The sequence below is a fragment of the Doryrhamphus excisus genome, linkage group LG19, assembly GCF_037039965.1.
Source record: "Doryrhamphus excisus strain RoL-2023G ecotype Guam linkage group LG19, RoL_Dexc_Guam_v1.1, whole genome shotgun sequence".
Lineage (NCBI taxonomy): Eukaryota > Metazoa > Chordata > Actinopteri > Syngnathiformes > Syngnathidae > Doryrhamphus > Doryrhamphus excisus.
This window is the reverse complement of record NC_136375.1, coordinates 10,044,933-10,066,217: the sequence shown is the minus strand read 5'-3', so window position 1 is coordinate 10,066,217 and position 21,285 is coordinate 10,044,933. Positions and strand designations below refer to the sequence as shown.

Here is a 21,285-nt window from a genome sequence, read left to right as displayed (position 1 = left end):
CCCTTGACATTTTCCATCTGAATAAGCAGCAAGTAACATTCCCTTCTCTGCATTGTGACCAAGCCAGAGATGCCTATTTATTTTTCAAAATAGAGCAACTGACAAGAGCCAAAAGGCACACAGACTAAATAAGACTTCCAATGTCAAGTAGCGCGCCTTAATGCACAACCCACAGCTATCATGGCCATTTCTGGAGTCGTAGATGCCATTTTTAGCTGTTACTGATTCACTCACATGCATCTTCATAGATATATTGTGTCAGACAAAAATCAGGGCACTCTTAAGTACAAATGGAGTGCAGGCATAGCTAAGCTTATGTATGGAAGTATGGAGCTTCCTGAAGCTCTGAAGATGTTCTCCTTTTGTAATGAAGCCCACTGTTAGGCTGTTTAATATATTTATATGATGTATTGTAGTAGCATGTGTATTACTCATTTACACACGTGCAAGGGGTTCAGCACCTGCACCGAACTGCTCAGGGTTTCCAAGGTAACCTGGATACTGTAACAATGTTAAAAGGAATAAATAGGAGGAATCGATATACAAAGACACTAATCACCGGGTGTGAAGGAGCATTGTGGCGTGCCCATATGTCTCTTTGCAACACATACCAGAGAAAGCATTGCTGTAGTAGCGTGACAGAGTCTGCATGATGTCTTTGGAGTGCTGTGTCCACGGAGCAATCTTCCGGTAGGTCTTGACCCGATGTACCAGCTGGGAGCCGCCATATTGGAGCGACAGTGTGTCTCCATGATCCTCATACAGCTCCTCAAACAGCCTGAAAGACATAAACACAAATATGGCCTAGTTTTGCTCAAATACGTATACTGTTTGGTTATGTAGTTTATTTTGTCATGAAAAGAGATTGACTCATAACATGGAGCTCTATGTAGGACCAGAAATGGGAAATATGAAAGCTTGATCTGTGTGGCCCTGAATTGCTCAAATAGTTATTTTTGGCTTAAGTAGCGTATTTATGCAACAAAGTTAATTTTGTGATAAATAAAAGAAACGACAAATGTCAAAAGCTTGAACCGCACAAACACACAACTGAAAGGAGGTGATAACTGGAGAAAATGATTAGGGCTGTCAAATGATGAAACGTATTGTAATCACATTAATTGTTTTCAAATTAATTAATCATGATACATCACCATTTGCAACGATGTGTGCAATTTTACTGGATTTTATGAACAAAAAGATAAATGACAGGACACAATTTCTCATAATTATCGGCCCGATAAAATGTGATATTTACAAAATGGATGGATGGACATAAATTAGTTACCGTTAAAGTGCTATTTTTGACAACCCTAAAAATTTTTTCCAACTTGTATATGTATGGGCTGCACAGTGGTTGAGCGGTTAGCGTGCAGGCCTCACAGCTAGGAGACCCAAGTTCAATTCCACCAATCTCTGTGTGGAGTTTGCATGTTCTCCCCGTGCATGTGTGGGTTTTCCTCCCACATTCCAAAAACATGCTAGGTTAATTGGCGACTCCAAATTATCCATAGGTATGAATGTGAGTGTGAATGGTTGTTTGTCTATATGTGCCCTGTGATTGGCTGGCGACCAGTCCAGGGTGCACCCCGCTGGGATAGGCTCCAGCACTGCCCGCGACCCTTGTGAGGATAAACGGTAGAAAATGAATGAATGAATGAATATGTATGAGACAAAAAAGGAGGACATTGTGTGAAATTTCAAAGCCCAAACCACACAAACAAAAAAAATGATCCTGAATGAAAAGGAGTATTTCTTGTCTTACATGTTCCCATTTTATTCTAAATCCCCAGAAAAGTAGTTCACGGTGTAACGGCACAGAGGGTTATGTCACTGATGCTTGTAAACCAAAAAAAAACCCATTCAAACTACTCAGAACAGCACCTTCAGTGGTAATAGACATACGAACAGTAATTCATGGAGATGATATGAGCGGCGTTGGACACAATGTACACGTTATCGAGGTGTGCTCAGATGCTGGGGGAGTGAGGGGGCGACAGAGAATCTGCTTTAGGGGACATTTGAGAGGATTGGATTATGGATTATGTGATTAAGGCTGGTCTACATACTTCACTGCTACTAATGAGGAGCTTATTAATAAAAAATCCTAAATTAGTCGGATTTTTCCTGACACATATTGATGTATTTACAAATGCAGTTCATTTGTCACTTATAAAAGTATCAGTGGACGGAAAAGCCTTCATTTGGAACAAATGTAAAGAAAGCCTGTTACCTCACACAGTCAGTGTCAAATTGGAGTTTGGGTTTGTCAACCATTCCCAGTGCGTACAGCTGATAAGCTAGCGCACACTTGCCCACCATGAACTGGGCGGTGTTGGTTCGATCCAGGCAGTCCACGCAGTTGGTCCGCAGCACACCGGTCTGCAAAGACAAAACACCAATGACATGTCAAGTGTCAGAGTCTCAAACTATTGATTTTTGGTCCAGAATTCCAAGAAAATCCCCAGAACATCTGATGTGGTTACGCAAACTGACCTGCACCCGTCCTCGGGCTGTCATGTGTCCACCCAAATCTCCCCATCTGTGGGGAAAAATAACTTTGGGAGTATACAGAATGAAATGCACAGCAGCAAAAGTCATCATGTCTCTCCAAAAAGCTTCCAAAGACAAAAAGAAAAAGTGTCCTGAAACATTAACCTCAAAACCAGAAAACCTGTCGAGTGCAGCAGCACACCAACTTGCTATTCATTACTTTCTTTAAAAAAAAAAAAAAGATGTGAGAATTGCCTGGTGAAGAAAGGCTGCCTTTGACCTCAAAGGGGTGTGCTACGAAGCAAATTAAATTCTTGGTGAAAGGAAAAAGAGTTAGGCTACATCCTGTATGACGATGCAAAGGCACGTGAAGGTCAAAGGTGTCGTCTGTTGTTCAACAATCTGAATACGTCTCACAATATTGTGTTGGAAGTGTGTTTGCGTGAAGTCGAGTGTCAATGCTGGAAATTAGACCGTTTCAAAGTTTTTGCATGTTTGTCACACTTAAATGTTTCAGATTATCAAAGAAATGTAAATATTACTCAATGACAACGCAACTGAATTTTGTATTCTCAAATTAAACGATGCCAAAGTTTCAGATCACAACGTTTGCGCATTTGGAAATGAGCCCTGAAAGAAGTTTGGGATGGCTCATAACGCTCAGATTGAAAAGGCGTGGTAAAACTGCCCCTTTGTGACATCACAGAGGGACGGACTTCCTTATATATAAAAACTCTCTGCCCTCTCCAAAGCGCCAACCCTCCAATGTGACTGAATTATTCAGCAAAGACGAGTGGACCAACATTCATCCACATCGCTGTAAGAAACTCATTGCTAGTTATCACACGCTTGATTGCAGTTGTTGCTGCTAAGGGTGGCCAGACCACTTATTAGGTTTAGGGGGTAATCACATTTTCATGCAGAACCATGCAGGTTTGAATTTTTTTCCTCTCTTAATCATAAAAAGTATGCATACTTGAGGTATTATGTGGTATCATCCATGAGCATGTTAAGGAGGGTTATAACGTGAGTATGCATTACAAAGAGAGCGACGCTGCGAATAAATATGGCCGTAGCACAGTCTTTGCGTTATGTAACGTAATGTCAGGCCAAAGCCATTAACATGTGCAGACAATGGAGGAGGATTGCATAAAGGACATGGGGGGCAATCTACTTGGCTTGTTAGAGGAACATTCGCAGCAGCACAACCACCACTGGGCATAATTTACATTAAGAATTCAGAGCCCCGGAGTTTGAAAATTAAGAAGCGTTGATTTATGTATTAACCTCAACTGTGAACGCTTGAACGCATGCTTGTAATACAGATATCATCAAAATTAATATTCATTCATTTTCTACTGCTTTTTCCTCACGAGGGTCGCGGGGTGCTGGAGCCTATCCCAGCTGTCTTTGGGCGAGAGGCGGGGTACACCCTGGACTGGTCGCCAGCCAATCACAGGGCATCAAAATTAATATATATAATATATATAATCATTAGACAAATTGTCAATGACTTAAGGTAAATAAGTCTCTTAAGTCCTGCCATGATGGTGTCCGTGTTTTTCGTGCCCAAATTTTACACACATATGCTCGTCAGCCCCCTAAAGGTGTGTACCTATTTTGCTGTGATTCTGCTAAACAGCCAAAAGTTACAGCGGCTGTTTTGTAGGCAAGTTATGTGTGACAAGTTAAGACAATATGACCTAAGGGTCTGATAACAGCGTCACCATATGGTGTTGTTGTCAGAAAATAATAGGCAACATACAATGGATGCATTGCCAAATTTCCACTCTCTCTTCAGCTTACACTAGGGGTATCCTAAGTGCGGCCCGGGGGCCAATTGCGACGCGTTCAAAAAAGATGACAAGAAAATTTTACAAGTATAAAGTGAAAATACTAAGAGAATTAAGTAGTGAGTTGCTTTACAAAATATCAAAGTAGCTCTTGGATCATTTTAATCTTCAGTATATGGCCCCTGGTGGAAAAAAGTTCATGTCCTGCCACTCACTTTCCTTGCCGAAGGTAATAAAGCCTTACCTGTCATCCGGCCTGAGCGTGTGACAGTAAAAGTCCGATCGATTCACGAAAAACCCGGTACGCTTCACCACATTCTCTGCGATCATGCTCAGGCGGTCCAAAACATTACACAGTTTACTGGAAAGGAGAGGAAAACATCCTTTACATTTAAAAATAAAAAGGTAGCACAGACTTAGATTTTTGTTGTTGCTCTCTAAAATAAACCATTAATGGCGATAAACCATTTATGTAATTAATTGCGTTGAACTGTTTAGCGTAATTAACACATACACATTACGGCAAGACACACATCTGTTAGAAGATATACTTTTTAGGATTGTCATTAATCACATTTTGTCCAGTTAACGCAGAATGAATCACATTTAATACGAGATAGAAATACATTTTTATCTATAATAAGTAGGGGAAATCTCTTTGTTGTAAACGATTCAATGTGCAACTACAATGATAATTACATAAAATTTTATGGAAAAGGATATCAATTTTGAACTATGGACAATTATATAAAACAATACAGTCAGCAAACATATTTTTGTATTATTATTTTCACTTATCGCGGTCGGGTCTGGAACCAATTAACCGTGATAAACGAGTGACGACTGTATGTCATCATAACTATTTCAAGCAATATTGTTGGGTTTCCAAATGTAACTATTAAATCACAATTTTTTTTTTTATGTACACGAACAAAGCTTGGGTCTACAGCGGTCCCCACCTCTTGGTGTAGCGGGCCATGTCCCACGCGATGTAGTCGATGCAGTGCTGCGGCGGGAGGAACTGGTTGAGGTTGATCACAGCAGGGTACAGCTCCTCACTCAAAATCTTTTCATGTTTTCTCTTTTCTCGTTTCTGCAACACAACAAAGAGATGTACGTCAAATGTATGTCATTAACTATGAACTATGTGCAGTATGTATGCTTCCATGATCTAAAAAACAGAGGGGGGCAAAAACAGTGCAGCTGTTTTACAATTCCTTGTTGTATATAAAGGATCCTGTGAGGATACAGTAGATGCACAGATGCACGAGGCATGTGGTCTTTAATGCATTCTGTCAACAGGTCTTCTTCAGAGGGAAGCAGCAAGGAGTCCTGAATGATGGATATACACTATAAAGACAAAAGTATAATTTCTTCTTTTACTTAAATGTGTGTGGTTTTCCTTGTAGATGTGTTGGTTTTAGAAGCAGTTTTAATTACCTAACCCTGGGGTGGCCTGGCGGTCATTTCCGGCCCGTGGCCCACTCAAAAAATAGCATTTAACAAGACAACTAGAACAGCAAAAATGACAAAATCTGAACACATTTTACACAAATAAAGTCAAAATATTAAGAGAAAAAAGTTTTAATCTAATGAGAAAGTCATGACTTTAAAAAAAATCATGTAAAATTATGAGGAAAAAAGGTTTTTTTAATTTATTATTATTACTTATACATTATGTATTATTATTTATTTAAATAATATATATAATTATATGAAATATATATTATTATTTATTTATTATATTATTTATTATTAGTAGTAGTAGTATTAGTATTTTTGTGGCATGAAATTGAAATATTTTTTAAAGCCTTTTTTAAGACGTAATATTATGAGAAAAAAACAAAACTACACAAAGCTGTGAAAAAAGTCACAATATTACAGCAATAAAGTCAAAATATTATGGGAATAAAGTCATATTAATTAGAAGAAAAAATTACAAGAAAGATTAAAAGATTAAAATAAAATACAATCCACAGCAGAAATGGAGGGGAGGAGCTGTCATTTTACAAGAATAGCCTCAAAATATTAAAATAAAATTTTAACAACATAAAAATGGTACAATATTATGAGAACGAATTCATAATATGAGAAAAATAATGTCATTTCAGTAGCGATACAGTTATTAAAGTTACTATAGTATAATAGTGATACTATATTAAAGAAAAAATATGGTATTTTAAATGGAGAGTTGTTTGCACTTATTAGAAGTTCTTATTCTTCCACATATATTCTTAGCCGTTTCTATATCTTTGGAACACACAGAGAAGAGAAAGACATATCTTCATGTATTACATAAAAATTGATGGGTAAAAAAAAGTGCAGTGTTCCTTTAACACGTAAATGTCGTGTTACGCATCGAAGATGTACGAAACGAAGTGTACAGCCTGAATTAAGTCATTACCTGCACACCTTATTCACCATCAAACACACACACTGTGTCAATGAAGTGTAATTAATGACACAGCCCATTAAGTTATCTTTACATCGACTGTTCTCCACACCTCGCCGGTCACTTCTTTTTTCTCTCTCTCTCTCTCTCGCTGTGCAGCGATCATCCAGGATGATAATAGGCTCGGATGCATCATTTAACAGATCACATCTCCACTCACACGTCCCCAGTGACAGAGCCTAATCACGGCGACCAGTCAAATTACCGTCGGATTTCCTCCTCCTTTCAAAGGAGCGTGTCATGCTGTCTGGCACATGTATGCGAACACACACCCAGATAGAAAAAAAAACCCAAACAAACGCATCTTCTAAGAAGCTGATGAGAGACTACAGCACATGCACTTGACAAAGCACACGTGCACGGTGGAGTGATCCAAACCAGCGCATGGCAGCCACGTTACTAATCAAGGATACAAGTACAATGACACAGAACGGCAACTTGCTCACAAAAGTAAGGGCACAAAATAATAACGAGCCTTGCTTGATACCTTGCTTGAATGTTTTTACACCTTCTCTTTGTGCAAGGTGCAGTGCATTCTTCCTTTTAAAATACAAAAAAAAGTAATGCACATGCTGGGCCACGTGTCTACTAAAGCCATGACAGGACCATGCAGGACGAGCCTCCACCACTGGGAGATGGACTGTCATGATTTTTATGGTTAATTGCCCATTATTTCTTCTGTGTGTCTGTCCACCTAGCATAAGGCACAGAGGGTGCTGTGTAAGCTTTAGGGAGGGGTGGCGGTGTCCCCCTCTCTCTTAATCCCCACAGTTTTCAAAAAATCACATGGCTGCAGCTTGTGTGGATCTAGGAGGCCTCCGATTGGTCCCTGCACTCACGACTCCCCATGCGAGAGACAACGTGAGCATGAAACCCAAGCCAGAGAGCGCATGGGAGTGTGCACCCCCATTGTGGCACTTTGCGTGCAGGGATGAAGCACATCCTTTCTGCAGTTCTGGGGACGTGGTTCAGAAAAATGTGTTTCCGGGCTGTGGATTGTAACAGCAATGCCGAAGGCGAGGTAACGTTTCAGCTGTTTGCAATCAAACGCCGTGGAGGAAGTCTCTCCTGTGACCGTGCAACATGTCTCCACGACAACTAATGTCCACGAATGAACTGCCATTTGTGCCTTTGAGTACACAATTCAAACTCAATAACTAACTGCTGAGTGATTCCTGTGTATTCATTCAGGCACTTAAGCAATTGAAATTAATAATTCAAAGAAGACCTACTGTGTACGAACCATTTAAAAGCCAAATGATGACAATTTATAAGCTTGGAGGTGATTTAATACTAAAGTTAATAGATTGCAGTGCTCTAAAAAAGATTCCTTAAATCATTCTATAATAACCATATACAACTACAGTACAGTAACAACCTTGTTTATGTGTTTGTGGAGCTCTTCTACTCTTTAACAAAAAGGGTGAACAGCTGTCCAAACATGCACCCCTACCCATGTTGCCTGTGCTTTTATTTTTTCAACAAATGCCAAATGGTGATGCGGTTATGAAATCTCTCTACAAAACACATAATGTAACTTTAGGGTGTTTAGCCGAATCATGACAAAATTTGGCACACACCTTTAGGGGACTGACAAGCTCATGTCTGTAAAATTTGAGCAAGATTTGAGCAACCCTCCGGTTAATCAAATCCACAAAGCCAAAAATGTTGGATTTTATAGTTTTACGTGCAGTAAACAATTCCAAATGCATATACTACATACATATACATGCCAAATCAAGGTGATATATGAACATTTAAGGTCACTTTTACCTTCATTGAAGACGTGATTCTTGATGCGACTGTTCCCAAAGACACGATGTGGCAGCGAGACACCACACATACACCGCCTTCCTGTTCCTGCCATGAGTTATTTCTTGAATTCAATAGTTTCTCCCCTCAATAACACAAAACGGAGCCAATGCATAAAGTTTCAAGTGCCATCATCTTGATAGAGAAGGTTGAAAACATTGAATTGACTTGAAGTGGACTGAAGAAATAACTCATGACAAAACAGGAAGACGGGGTCTGTATTGTGTCTCACTGCCTCGTCCTGTCTTTGGGAACACTTGAATTAACACTCACAACGTCAGTCGCTCACAAATAATTTTTTGCTGCATGTAAAATCATAAAAATGTCAATCGCTGATTACATCATAGCTGCCTTCCGGTTCCGGGGGCCATTTTCTTAGCAAGCCAGCTTCTTTGTTAGTCACCAAGGACGTTTTGGGACAAAAATAAAAGAACACAGCTGGACTCAGTCAGTATATTACCGTAATAACATGACAAGACGCACCCTGAATTGTACGCTAACCTGAAAATGTATGTAAATGGAGGCAAAATATCAGCATGAATTTTCAATGTTAACTGCAAAACACATCTGTTTAGTGTTTAGCACGCAGGCCTCACAGCTAGAAGATCCGAGTTCAAATCCACCCTCCGCCATCTCTGTGTGGAGTTTGCACGCTCTCCCCGTGCATGCGTGGGTTTTCTCCAGGTACTCCGGTTTCCTCCCACAATCCAAAAACATGCTAGGTTAATTGGCCACTCCAAATTGTCCATAGGTATGAATGTGAGTGTGAATGGTTGTTTGTCTATATGTGCCCTGTGATTGGCTGGCCACCAGTCCAGGGTGCATCCCGCCTCGCTCCTGAAGACAGCTGGGATAGGCTCCAGCACCCCCTGCTTATCCTTGTGAAGATAAACTGTAGAAAATGAATGAATGAATGAATGAACTGAAAAACACTAACCAAGGTTCCACTGTATAGTTTTGCATGCATAAAACCATTTTTAAATGCATATAAATGACAAATGAAAGGGATAAATCAGCATTTAAGGTTACATTTATTGTTGACAAAGACACAACGTGGCAGTTTTTCTTGAACTCAATAGTGTTCTTCTTTATCAACATGCTGGCATGTTCAAACTTTCTTTGGCTCCATATTGCGTTATTTTGTGATGAAAAGAAAAGCAGAGACTTGAGTTGAGGAACACTATTGAATAGAAATAACTCATGGCCAAACACTCATCATGTCTTTGGCAAGAATCACATCTTCACTGAAGATAACAGTGATGATGAATGTTAATTTATCCCTTCATTTATACATATTTGCTTTGTTTTACCATAAAAAATATATATATAAATGTGTTTTTGTTAACATTTTTGGCTTTCTGCAACATTCATCATACATTTTCTACCGCTTATCCTCACAGGGGTCGCGGGGGTGCTGGAGCCTATCCCAGGTGTTACAGCCCATCAGGCTCACATTCATACCTATGGACAATTTGGAGTCACCAATTAACCTAGCATGTTTTTGGAATGTGGGAGGAAACCGGAGTACCTGGAGAAAACCCAAACATGCACGGGGAGAACATGCAAACTCCACACAGAGATGGCCGACGGAGGAATTGAACCGGGTCTCCTAGCAGTGAGGCCTGCGCGCTAACCGCTCGTCCGCCGTGCAGCCACTTTCTGCAACAGAGTCATTGAATTTACTTTATTTTTTTATGGGAAAAATTGATTCAGTCAGTGTACATTTGGGTTAAAGTCAGACCTTCTGGAACAGATTGACGCTAACCAAGGTTCCATTGTATAGTATTTGTTAGCAGGCTACTACTGTATTGATACAGTACCATAGTATCTGCACCTTTATCCAGAGACTCACTAAATTGTGATGTGTTCTTCCTTGGCCCCCCATGCACCACTTCTCAGCTAAGTCATGTCATTTTTGCATACTCCTGAAAACTGTATCTGTGGACTTTTGCATGAAACTGTATATACTGTATAGTACAAGTGCGCATTTGATCATACCTTGACCAGGTTAAGGATGATAATTGGTGCTCCAAACCGCTGCAGCATCTGATCAAAATGGAGGCCAGCAACATGGGCATACGGGTCTGCTTGGTCCACTACCAGAGAAGTAAAACACATTGAGAATGAATACACAGCATGCTTAATGAATTTTTTTTTTAACACATTTTCTTTGACTTATTTTGCACACTAACCACTTCCTTAAAATAAACCAGGGGCCTAATTAAGTCAAAAACAAAGAATTACATTCTTATTATACTCTGGTTCCATTTCCGATGAGCATCTCGCAGCTGAGGGACATTTGCTCACTTGAATGAAGTCATCAAAACATCTTATAAATAGGCTTCTTATGCAACAAGAGGTGATGGCAGAGACAAGGTGAGGGTCACACTCTGCTGTTCAGACGTCTGTCCAAACTCCGGCGAAGCTACGTCACTGACCTAGATTCAGATTCAGTCATAGAATAAAAGTCATTTCCCGCCGCTTGTATCATGACCGAGGCAATGTTACACTTTTATTAAGATCTGAATTGTCTGTCTGATGTTGGTTGAAGTCATCTAATTTGTCTGTTAGAACATTGCACGGAGCCACAAGAGGACAGACAGCCTGAAGGATAATAATGAGAGCGATACAATGAGAGATAATAAGCTACAAAGGTGGTTGATAAACAACATTAGCAGCTACTCTTTCCCTTGAGGGATATTTGTTGTGACGCTAATATCGGGAGTGTGGGAGCCAATGTGATGTTTAGACAGGGCTACAATGGGACGGTAATAACCTTGAGGCGTGGGGAAGAAGGACAAAGTAAGAACATGCCATGGCTGACTTCATGAAGTGTTAAACTCATGTAACGTAATGTCTCATCAATGGAGCATCATTGATGACATCAATACCACATATGACTTGTCCCTCAATCTGTAGAGACCCCAATGCACTGCGGCAAACCAGTTGGGGTATCACATAAAAAACCTTAAATTCGTATTCGTATTAAGTATTTGAAGACACTTGACTGAGGATGGTGAGTTTTCAGAGCTCACGTTGCAGCATCAGTCAAATGGCGGCTAACGGAGGCAAAATGCTAGGTAACACTCGCCCGTATGTTCGTGACAGTGGGCAAATAACCAGAAACATCACTGAGTTCATCCAACCAGATGGCCCGGCCTTTGTCACCGGTGGAAGACAGGAGGTTCCGCCGACTGTTCTCTCTCAGTTGGAGACCAGCTACATGCTGCCTGGAAGTCCTGCCATGAAGCACTTCATCCTCTCACACAGAAAACCTCCTAAAAGAAGGCGTTACATGTGTGATATGTGCTCTCCCGGCGAAAGTCAACTTTTGTCCGAATTTATGTGATTTTATGCTTCCTTTTTTCCAAATCATATAGCCAATAGCAGCAGTGCTGCCAGGAATTATGGGCATGATGAAAAAAAATATTTTTTGTTAAATTACCTATTTTTTGTGGCCCCTGGCAGTCATGGACCCTTGGAAATGTCATATCATATATAAAGTTATGGATGATAGTATCGGAGTCACCCTGCCGCACAATTGTTTCAGCGACTACCCTCTGGGAGGCGATACAGATGTATCAGAGCACGGACAAACAGACTAAAAAACAGTTTCTTTCCTCGAGCCATCATCTCCCTCAACAAGACCATGTAACCAAGGCAACCAATTGTCCTCTATAATGGAGACCCTTCGTTATTTATTATTATTTATTGTTCTAATTTCTATGTTTTGTACTGTCACTGTCTTGCACTAAAAATGGAGCTGCTGCAATTTCATTCTACTATATGTAAAATGACAATAATGGGCATTCTGATGACCGTAAGGTCATATTGTAACAAGTGATGTCAGGGAATTGGTTTTCAAAACAGATCTATCCATATGACACATGGGGGGGAACTTGCTGTTACTGTTGCATAAAAAAGGGATTAAAAAACGTGAAAAAACGGGGGACAGGTAGATTATTATTGAACACGAGTATTGTACACAGAACCTTCAGTCCACACACACTGACACACTCCAAGAAGTTTGCGGTTTCATTAATTTGGAGGACCTCATGAGCCGCCTGTGGCCTTGGTTTTGTGTACAATGGATAGAAGATGTCAATGTTCCCCCATCAGCCTGTGGTTGAGAAGAACAGCCCTGGTAAAAGGCTTTCTCTTGCTTTAAAATAATGGTCTGTATAATAAACAGGGCTATTTGGAGACGAGGGCAGCTGAGACGTGCCCCCCTCCCCCACGATTCTTCAAGTACCATACACAAAAGTCTGCCTTATAGCGATCAGGTGTATAAGTATTACACACAAGAATAAGAGAAAGAGAATAAAATTTGGTATATCTTACATCGTATTGGGGGTTTGGGCATCATGGTGGAAATGTCCTGGGACCAATAGAGCGGGACCGAACCCCGTACTTGGACGTACGAGGAGTAACTTCCCGCGGTGAACGACATAACTGAGGCATCATTGACAATCTGCTCCGTCTCCACTTCGTTAGCCACATCCCCCTTCACATAGAAAAGAAACCCAAAAAGACGAGTCAGTCAGCAATAAACAACACAGGGAATGTTTTTCGGTGTCATTTGAACACATAAAAAAGAAGTGCATGGCCTGTAAATAAAGTTAAAAAATAAATTTCATCATACTGAGAAGTCTTTTTTCAAAGGTAATAAAACCCCAATGTAAACCAAACGTATGACAAATCGAGTGTGTTTTTAGCTCAACAAAAGCAGCACAACATCCATGTTTGTTACAGAAGTCCCTCCCTCCTCCCACACAAGGACACTGATGCATACTCAAGGAAGAGCTAACGGGTCAAATTAACCTGCCATCAACATGAGTCATTTCAATCAACCCATTGCCCCGGCAACCACTGCTACCTCGCAGTTGGCTCCCCTTTTGAGGAAGCGGGTCCCAGCAAATTTGCTGGAGCGCCTGGCGATGAGGGTGATGTGGACCGGGTGGCCATAGATCAGGAGCTCTGTGGTCGGCGGGGTTAAGGAGGCAAAATGAGAGGTGGCCACGGACACACTGGAAAGTCCTTTCCATTCCATTTGTTTTTGTGTTGAAGCTCAGTCATTGTCACTGAAGCAGCTGAGAGTGAGCCAGATTTATTTTATTTATTGCTCCCCTTATAAGTTGCGAGGTGCAATTGCCTTTTAAACCACTGCGGTCAATAGAAATCCACAGTGTGTGTCCTGTAGCAGTTAATTCAAGAGGAATATCCCCAGGATTTAGCCACTATTGACTCAAAACAAACAAAATATGCTGTCTACAGTATACATGTGCAAAGACATCAGACCGGTGCACAGCAGCTGATTAAAAATGCAGAGCGCGGATAACAGATGGGGAGATGCAGATTATGCAAGCGCCTGTGTTGTTTACATACCTGATAACTGGTGCTTAATTGCCGTCTTGCTTTTCAACAAATAAAACTAATTGTTTTTCCGGCGATCAGACGGCGGAATCAACGTACCCCGATGGGGAGGCACGGTACATGTCAACAAGGCTCAGACCGAAGCTGGGAGCAATAAAGGATAATGTTTGTGTGACAGTTGTTCTGTCTGAGTATCTACATGATAGCATCTTAATATAGAAAAAACAATTAGCAGAAATAGCAGAGCACTAATAATGTTCCACTCTAGTTCTTTAGGGAGTGGTAATTATTACTCTGTGGGTGTGCCAGACACAGTTTTTTGTCTCGGCGCTCTGCTAGGTCTCCCAATGCATGTCCACTGTAGCTCTTGTAACACCTCACAAAGGTTCTCTTGGGAACACATTAACTGTGACACTGTTCAAGCAGGACATTTATTTATGTTTTACATTGCTTATTTACTCTTATTCTGTCTACTATATTGGCTAACATGGCTGTAAAGCCATTTAAACCTGCAAGGAAGTACGCTCTCCACAAAAAACAACAAGGAACTGCTTACGTGTGAGTCTATGTTGTCTTATTTCTGTCCAATATGTCTCATTTTCGCTTGTTATATTTACTATATTGGGTAATACAAATGTAAAAGTCATTCATTTTCTACCCCTTATCCTCACAAGGGTTGCGGGGGGTGCTGTAGCCTATCCCAGTTAAACCCTGGACTGGTCGCCAGCCAATCACAGGGCACATATAGACAAACAACCATTCACACTCACATTCATACCTATGGACAATTTGGAGTCGCCAATTAACCTAACATGTTTTTGGAATGTGGGAGGAAACCGGAGTACCCGGAGAAAACCCACACATGCACGGGGAGAACATGCAAACTCCACACAGAGATGGTGAAGGGTGTAATTGAACTCAGGTCTCCTAGCTGTGAGGCCTGTGTGCTAACCACTCTCCGCTGTGCAGCCCCAAATGTAAAAGTGACTATAGAAATGTGTTGGCTCAACGTACCCATATGATGAAATGAAATAAAACAGCATGAAAAAGTAGCTGATGTGTTGAAAGGATACTGGACTGTCCACAAAAGCCATGGATTATATACATGAGCCAGTCGTGGTGCACGATGCCCTTGACGCGCTCCAGCAACTTCCCGTTCCACACATACTTGTAGTACGGCTCGTTGCGGAGGCCGTAAATCACTGTGGCAGAAAACACAGATGGATATTTGTACTTTTTGCGCATCATATACAAACATGGATGAGGGGCTTATATTTGGACTCACCTTGCGTCGGCAACCCTTCGTCCTCAAATATGTCAAAGCTATCCTGTTTGCCACGCTGGTTCACGTCGTCCTCGGCGGAGGAGGCTGCCGACGACCATAGCTCGTACGGTCTCTGCAGCAGAGTCAGGTTGTGCTGCAAGGAGTGGCTCAGATCATAGCTGTAACTGCGGGGGTACAACATTGTTGTTGTTTCATACCAATAACACTAGTCTGCAAACAAATGCTTCGGAACTAAAGTAGTGACATTTCTCATGGTTTCGGTCACTAATAAAAAAAAAGTAAGTCAGCAGATTGGCTATAATTTCCAAAATAGGAAATTTATCATTATGTAGTTTAACAGAAAGTACAATGTGTCTGCAACCAGTTCTATCTGGAAAAATGTCTGCACATTCCAGTACATCCATTTTTGTTTTGACATTAGATGTTTTGTTTTTATTTGCAGAAATCTCTCTTGGAAGTGGACAAAATGCACGCATGTAGTGAAATTTCATCAACAGTAGCAAAAGTTGACTTTTGTATGAGTTTTTTACTTTTCTTTGACACTAAAAGGCAAATATTTATAAGCAGCTGGTGGTAAACCTCCTGAAGTCCTACAAAGCCTTTCGATGCACTATGTCACTGAAGATATTATTTTTGCATTCTCATCTGCATTTCTTTCCATTGAACTGTAGAGAAGTACGTAAGTAATGAGTGCGGGTAAGTTACCTGAAGTAAAAGTTGCTGGACAGGTCCACGTTTTGAAAGATCCGCACATATCTGGGAAATAATTGGAAAAATCACACATTGTCGGTGTTGGTGAGGATAAGATCATACCTGGCTTCGTCCGGATGCGTGACTCGAACCGAGTCATTGGGGATGTAGATCATGCTGGTGTCCTCAATTTTGTATATGGAATGACCCCCGATGTCGGCCATCTTTCTGCGTTTGGTGATCAACACAATGTAGTAGCCCTCGAGGAAACGCACAAAGCCTGTCGCAGAAAATAAAGTGTTGAGATGAGAACTACACCACCACGTCACTTTTACAAGAATCACACCTATTGCTTCAATTTGCCTTTTTTGGTTGGCTTATGTATTTCTTCTTTACACAGTCATACTGATCTGAAGATCTTTAACCATACTGAGAAAACATGGGTAAAAATAACAAAAGTTGCCCAGGAAAAGGGGTTGTGACTCAGTGACATTCACCGAATAACAGTCCAAGGCCAAAAAATGGCACAGGGAACAAAAGAGGGTTCCAAAAAATTATTATATATAATTATGGCTGCACGGCAGTGAGTGGTTAGTGTGCAGGCCTCACAGCTAGGTAAGCCGAGTTCAATTCCACTCTCGGCCATCTCTGTGTGGAGTTTGCATGTTCTCCCCGTGCATGCGTGGGTTTTCTCCTGGTACTCCGGTTTCCTCCCACATTCCAAAAACATGCTAGGTTAATTGGTGACTCCAAATTGTCCATAGGTATGAATGTGAGTGTGAATGGTTGTTTGTCTATATGTGCCCTGTGATTGGCTGGCGACCAGTCCAGGGTGTACCTCGCTTCTCGCCCGAAGACAGTTGGCATAGGCTCCAGCATACCCGCGACCCTTGTGAGGATAAGCGGTGATTATGTGATGTGATGTCCGATACTGGCTTTTATGCCGAAAACTGATATGCCGATACTATCCAACTCTGAATTTCCAATACACATGTGTTGTATACAGCATTTTTCTAATATCGGTTTTCATGATTTCTGATACCGATATTGTCGATATTGTCAATTGTCGAACATCATACATAATTATTAACTATAAATACATTTATTTAATGTATTTAAAGGAAAATAATAAAAATAAAACAAGCACGTATGACATCTAATAAGCTGACATTTATTTCAATTGTTTTAATTAAACTGTGCTGTGTGGCTAGCATTGGTTTCTTGTGGTCATATTATATCCTGGTTGATTACATCCATCTAAAAGTAAAAGCCAGACATTTTGTATTGCTTCTCCATCCTGACAAATGCTTTTTGTAAACAAATCAACCTTGGTCTGTGCTCAGCTGAGTGCCATTCCAGTTCAAGTCCCTTCTAAAGTGGCTATGAGTAAACGGCCCTGATCGAAGATTCTGCGGCATTATTGGAATTTGAGCGTGTTTTGTCGACTAAAAATTGCATTCTTGTTTTTCCCCGTTTAATGTGAATAGGAAGTAAATAGAGAACATACCAAAAATACTAATCATCGCAAACCTGATTGCTTTCAGTGATTAACAACACTGCTATGTAGCTCTGGGAAGATTTTCCTAATATCTCATTCAATACCAAAGACGTATTAATCCGTTTTTTTTAACCAAAGGCTGACTCCCATAGACGTACATCTTTTATGGTGTTTTTTTTTTTGCGCAAGAGGCAACAAGCGGTGATGACGAAAGTGGTCACTTTTCAAGCAGTTCTAAGCCATAAAAACGGCCACAAGGTAGAAGTGCAGAAGAGCTCGGCAGGGATTTCAAGACACTCGACAGCAAGGAGGAAGGCACGCATACAGTTTAGTTCCAAATGTGAACATTATACAGCAAATACTTCATGGTGTCATATTTGTAAATAAAATGCTATTTTGATAGCAATCAATACCACTGTAACACAACTTTTTTTTTTTTTTTTAGTTGGAAACTGATCTTTTCCTGAAACTCACCTATGTTCGACTGCTGATTACTAAGGAACGGAAACAGGTAGAAACAAATTGGTAACTATAAATTGTCCATGAGAGTGAGTGTGAAAGATTGTTCGCCCCAGGGGTAGGCTCCAGCATACCCCTGCGACCCTAATGAGGATAAGCGCCATTGAAAAGAGATAGATGGATGGGATGGAATTAGTTCATATCCAAGCAAAGAGCATCTCTGAGACAAACATGTCATTGATTGGACATAATCAGGCGACTTATCGAAAACAAAGATCTTCTACTGCAGTGTATAAAAAATGTAGGCCACCACTTGATGACGCCACAGATACACAAGACTCGCCCATTCCCACCTGCACTGAAACACTTTAAAAAGACAAAATAAACCACCAAATAAACACTTTTTGAAAAGGTTTTCATTAACAATGGCGTCATATTGAAGACACTGCTATTGCATACTCATCATTTTATACGTCAAACATGAAAAGTGGTGATGGGAGTTGCATTGTGCATTGAGAACAGCATTCAAATACCAGGTGGGTCTTTTGTTGTATTGTGCTCCCTCCTGCGTGTAATATGCAAAAAGCAGGTCAACACCTGCAGCTGGAAAACTAATTATGCATTGTACGTGTTTCCCAAAATCATTTTTGCTTTGTTGTTGTGCAAGAGTGTGACGGGAGAGTGTAGGCGGCGGGCACGTACCGACGATCCCGAAGGCTGACACAGCCCTGGAAAGGCCCGAGGGACCCTTTTGGGCGATCTTTGTGCGGTTTCCCAAGTCCAGGCGCCCCAGCAACTCCCGCACCTCTTGCTGGTTGTACACGTGCTAAAGATAAAACAGGAAAAAAAAGACATTATAGTACGAGAATAGGATTTTGGAGGGAAAATAAATACTGCTTTTAACTGGGCTAATATTCAGCAAACTAGATATACAAATGAGTCCTCCCTTGCTTTGAAAACGCTATTTATACTTTTTCTAGTCCAAATTGTGCCATGATTTCAAAGTATTTAGAATATGGACATGTTATTTTAATCACAATAAAATGACATTCTCAAGCATCTAGTCTATTTCTGAATGACTAGCAACTGTCAATCAAACGAGGGGAAAAAAACAAACATGGTATGATGAGTAAGTCGCATAATATTTGGCGGGAATGGCAGCGTGGGATGATGGATATTTACTGGAGGATGCTTCATAACAACCACCACATCATCATAATAATGACCCCCGCATTTACGATGAACAAATCAAGTCCGAGCTCATAGATCCTGGTAATGATGAGAAGGAGGTGGACTGAGAAGTCATCAACTGGGCCGTCAAGCACAATACACTCAGGAGAGGCTGGAGCCATTGTACAATATCCCCCCAGGCGTACAGTACAGTGTTACATAAGCACTGTGTTACATGAGTACTGTACTAAGGAAGGCTAGTGAGAAGACGGCGCTCACCTTATCATCCATTATGACCAGGTCCTTGGGCTCCGTGCGATCAATCTTCAGGACTCTGTGTTTGGTCTGAGCCTGATTGCTCCCAACTAAAAAATACCTCTGTCAAGAAAGAAAATGGTGTGATTTTGCATTCGTTTCAACGAGTAGTTAATCCTTTGATGCTGCCTGAATGAACTTCAGGGCAGCGCTGTCCTAAAGGGCCACTTTCAGAAAAATGAAAGTAGGCAGGGGCCTAACTATATTAAATATATTTTAAATATTTAAAACAAATCTTTAATATTTCAACACAATACTGTTATTATGACATTATTGTTTCTCATAATATTTTGAGTTGATTCTCATGAATTTTTTTCTAATTAAAATAAAATTTTTGACTATAAATGTAAAATTATAGTTTTTGTTTCCATTTCTGCTGTTTTCTTCCTAACTTTATTCTATTTTTCCTCAACCTAATTTTCCAAAAATCACAATTTTTTTGTTGTTATGTTTCTCATAATATTAGGACTTTGTGGGCAATATTTTTTTCTTGACTAATTTCAACTTTATACTACCAAAATTATATTTTCCTTCATAACATTACCTTATGTTCATAAAATTACGACATTTTCTCTTAATAGTTTGACTTTATTCTTGTAAAATCACTGCTGATTTTTCCATTTTTGTTTACATTTCTAGTGCTGCAAGCTAATACAAAAAGAGGCATATTTTTCCCAAATATTTGAGGTCAAATTCCAAATTGTATGGCATTTACAGACCACTGTTGTCTCTAATTACTGCAACATTGTTGGGCAACACCTGTGGCTGTAGGTAACCTCTTGATGCACTTTTGATTAACTCCACAAAATGGCAACAGTACCTGCGTTCAAAGGACCACAAGTGGTCAGCCTCCAGCAGCTCTACCTACCTCTCCGTGCACTTTAAAATGTTAGTACGAAACTCACATGTGTTACACTCGGTGTACTTGTTACATTGAACTCAGCAGCGGAATTCATGCATTTGTTCATAAATGACCACCTATGGTTCCCTTTCCATCATGCACTCCACATCATTATTAGTACTGTACCATATGCAACAGTTGCAGTAAAACTCATTTTAACTGTGATAAATCTAGGTTAGTTTTGATATTAACAACACAATAACCATTGTTGACCATTTAGAGAGACCGCAAAACTAGCAGTTTCCCTTGTGCACAATATGATGCAAAATCCCGTAATAATTAATACCAGTAGAAATAAAAATATATATATACAGTATGTAGGAAGCTAGAGCAAACCACCACACTGACCTTTGCTGCCATCTAGTGTCTACCAACAAGATCGAAGTCAACACAGTTTAGTATTTATCTTAATTGTCTTTTTTTTTGGTCTTTTCAAAGCTGACTATCCTTATCTACACGATGTCCCACGGGTACCAGCCCCGCCTAGCATCGGTGTTTACCCAAATATTTGAAGTCATTCCTTATATAATATTGTCGTTCAAGCATATTCAGGCTAATGATAATGGCACTGTAAGAATCATGTGATATAAACATACAGCTCTTGTCTCGTAGAGGACCATCCTCTGGATCCCACTGATGAGAGCTGCAGATTGAGGCATATTTGCTCTTGTATGATCCGCAAACCAGACGACAGAGTACCTGAAAACGTGCACAGTTAATAAAGAATGATCCAATGATGATCCAATGATCATCCGTACCAATGTCGCAAACACAAGGTGGAGTGCATCATTTATTCGGCTAAATACTCACCGTTGAGCGAGCCGCCAGCAAACTGCAACATCCACGTATCTTAGCAAAAGATGACAGCAGTTTTCTTGTGCATCATGAGCTAAAGTTTCTCTGATATATGAGTATAATATGTAAACGCACCATGCCGGCGTTTCGTTTGCTAGCAAAAGAACATCACGCCACAGAAATTTGTTTTAGTCAGGTGACTGTCATGAACCCGGAAACCGGTCACGTGTTAGTTGCTACGGTGGCTCA

General features: G+C 40.5%; 1 protein-coding gene across 1 annotated transcript in view; it reads right to left on the bottom strand.

Moving 5' to 3' along the window:
- fig4a (FIG4 phosphoinositide 5-phosphatase a) overlaps positions 1-21,249 on the bottom strand; it is a 36,339-nt gene extending 15,090 nt beyond the window's left edge. Inside the window, exons 1-16 of the mRNA XM_058057126.2 lie at positions 21,052-21,249; positions 20,838-20,940; positions 19,305-19,403; positions 18,558-18,681; positions 16,022-16,178; positions 15,914-15,964; positions 15,209-15,372; positions 14,997-15,125; positions 13,427-13,527; positions 12,892-13,054; positions 10,549-10,646; positions 5,246-5,379; positions 4,531-4,647; positions 2,497-2,542; positions 2,234-2,382; positions 612-778 (exon numbers count right to left, since the gene is read on the bottom strand). Of these exons, the coding sequence (XP_057913109.2) occupies positions 612-778; positions 2,234-2,382; positions 2,497-2,542; positions 4,531-4,647; positions 5,246-5,379; positions 10,549-10,646; positions 12,892-13,054; positions 13,427-13,527; positions 14,997-15,125; positions 15,209-15,372; positions 15,914-15,964; positions 16,022-16,178; positions 18,558-18,681; positions 19,305-19,403; positions 20,838-20,900 (1,762 nt within the window). The 5' untranslated portion in view covers positions 20,901-20,940; positions 21,052-21,249. The remainder of the gene's footprint in view (positions 1-611; positions 779-2,233; positions 2,383-2,496; positions 2,543-4,530; positions 4,648-5,245; positions 5,380-10,548; positions 10,647-12,891; positions 13,055-13,426; positions 13,528-14,996; positions 15,126-15,208; positions 15,373-15,913; positions 15,965-16,021; positions 16,179-18,557; positions 18,682-19,304; positions 19,404-20,837; positions 20,941-21,051) is intronic.
- Between the last annotated feature and the right edge of the window lie 36 nt (positions 21,250-21,285).